We start from the raw sequence: 2,285 nt of genomic DNA, 5'->3' as shown, positions 1-2,285 counted from the left end.
CCAGGCTGTAAACCGGCCCGGTGCTTGGACTCCTTGGCCGTGGTGGCACCAGCTGCGTGCCACTGTGTTCCCCAGAGGCCTCTTGGAAGGCCTAAAATCTGTCCCTGTGTTGACCAGCAGCGCGCTGTGCCCATGGTTCCTGACTCTGCGGCAGGTATCTCGCCTGATTTGTGTCTCAATCCCTTTCTGCACTTTTCCAGGATGCTGTTGGTGCCACTACGGAGGAGGAGCGGCTGGTCAGAATGCGGGACGTCATCCAGCAGCTGCCCGCTCCTCACTACAGGTCAGTGCTGCCCTCAGCCTGCTGAGCTCAGCCCTGCTGCACTTCAGAGGGCATTGGTGCGATTCCAGGCTTTGTCTCACGCGAGCAACGGGATGCCTGGGTGTGCTGAAGCGGTTGAAGGCTACACGGGGTTAATTTGTGGGGTGAGTTCCTGGGCACAGGGGCACGCTTGGTGCAGCTGATGGCTGCGGCTGTGCTGTGCTGGGGCTTGGTGCTGCAGCGTGGCACTTGGTCAAGTTGGATCTACTTCATTGACAGTAGCAATAATAGCAACTAGCACGAAGTGAGGTTTGCTTTGTGAGTCACAGCACGGCATGCTGGCTGGTGCTGAACATTTGCCTCTCTTGTTTCCCAGGACCCTGGCGTATCTGATGAGACACTTGGCCTGTCTGGCTGGGCACTGCTCCACCATCAACATGCATGCGAAGAACTTAGCGATTGTGTGGGCTCCAAACCTCTTAAGGTAAACTTCTTTTTCCGTTTCTACAGAACGCTTACATCTGTTCTCCAGTAGAATAAAGCAATCCTCCCTTCTTCTGCACCACATGTGCTCTTCTCCTGTAAAATCTGCAGTGAGTGGCTGACAGCAGAGCAGGAGCCTGGACTGTTCTCCAACCCCACGTGGGCACAATTTCTAGCTGAGCATTGCCGCTCTCTTGTTTAGATGGGACTGGTGTGCCCTTGATCAGCCAGGAGAACTTCTTCAGTGGCATCACTGATTGCCCACTGCGGAAGTCTCCAGAGAACAAATGTGACAGCTTTGGGCTGCAGTAATTCAGACCTGGGGAAGCGATCTTGGCTGAATGACTTCTAAAACCTGCCTTTTCTACAGATCACAGCAGAGCGAGTCTGCCTGCGCCAGCGGGAGAGCTGCCTGCACAGAACTGCAGACGCAGTCGTCTGTGGTGGAATTCATCATCGACCACACAGACATCCTCTTCTGCTCCACATCTGGACCTGACATCGCAGCTGGAGCAGGTGAGTGTCTTCTTCCATTAGCTTTATCTTGGTCAGACACCTGGATCAAATGCAGGCCTTCTCCAAGACCTCTGAAATACATTTTCCCCGTGGAGGGGACAGCAGACTTCTGGGCTTAGGTTAGAATCTGGCACCCTGTTGCTGGATGCTGAGAATGTGCAAGCCCTAACGTGACAAGAAGAAAATTGTCACCACCATTATGATGTTTTGCAAGCAGGTGAAGCTTGGTGAAAGTGTGGCAGCGAAGCTTTCTCAGTTTCCTACCCCCATTTTCTAGGGATTTTGTTTGCCTGTTTCGATACAGGGAGCTGCTCCTAATTATGACTGCGCCCTTTGCCATAGACACACCTCTGAGCACATGGTTATTTTAAGCTGCTCTTCTTCCAGTGGCTCAGTTAAGCAAGTCTGAGGAAAACACAGCACCTCCCGGACCTGTGATGGCCGTAGTGCTGCCGCTTTCTGATCCTGGCTCTCACCTGTGGTTTTCCCTTCCAGGGCACAGTTCTCTCTCAGGGCCCAAGTCTGTGCAGGCATCTTCTCCTGCCACAGAGCTGCTCAGCGTGGAGGAGGCGCAGGCACGGAGGCGAGGCCACAGCAGCTCTCCTGTCGTTGTGACAGAGAGCAGGGACATGGAAGTGGAAGAAGGCCCCACAGCTGTACGGGGGAAATTCCACACAGTCATTGACTTTCCATCTGAAAGGTAAAGAGGACTTCCTTTTCCAGTACCTTATCATCATTGTTTGGGTGGGTTTTTGTGGTTCCTTTTCGTGCTTTTTTTTTTCTCCCCCCATTATTTCTAGTGCCAAAGCTTGCTGAAACTCTGTTAAACTGATGGTGCCTGAAGTGTTGCAGTGAATCTCCACTCCCTTTGCACTGTGCGACAGAACTCACATTCAGTTGCCCACCGGGCTGCATTTAGCCACACAAGGCTGGCATTCCCTCCTTGCTGGGCAGGCAGTCACGAGCTGCATAAAGCCACGCTGACATCTGTCCTGGCCTGTGCTGGCTGTACCTGGAAACGTTG

At 53.2% G+C, this 2,285-nt stretch overlaps 1 protein-coding gene across 1 annotated transcript; it reads left to right on the top strand.

The window, feature by feature from the left end:
* Positions 1–200: 200 nt before the first annotated feature.
* On the top strand, positions 201–2,279 carry LOC122191720 (rho GTPase-activating protein 32-like). The gene is made up of 5 exons (XM_042892093.1): positions 201–283; positions 639–746; positions 1,116–1,261; positions 1,757–1,961; positions 2,062–2,279. The coding sequence occupies exons 1-5, from the start codon at positions 243–245 to the stop codon at positions 2,075–2,077; spliced, it is 516 nt and encodes a 171-aa protein (XP_042748027.1). The 5' UTR covers positions 201–242; the 3' UTR covers positions 2,078–2,279.
* Positions 2,280–2,285: the final 6 nt, after the last annotated feature.

Source organism: Lagopus leucura, unplaced genomic scaffold, assembly GCF_019238085.1.
Source record: "Lagopus leucura isolate 7727_CA_CO unplaced genomic scaffold, USGS_WTPT01 32775-0_obj-0_obj, whole genome shotgun sequence".
Lineage (NCBI taxonomy): Eukaryota > Metazoa > Chordata > Aves > Galliformes > Phasianidae > Lagopus > Lagopus leucura.
Note: the sequence above shows the minus strand (reverse complement) of the source record. Positions and strands in the feature narration are given on the sequence as shown.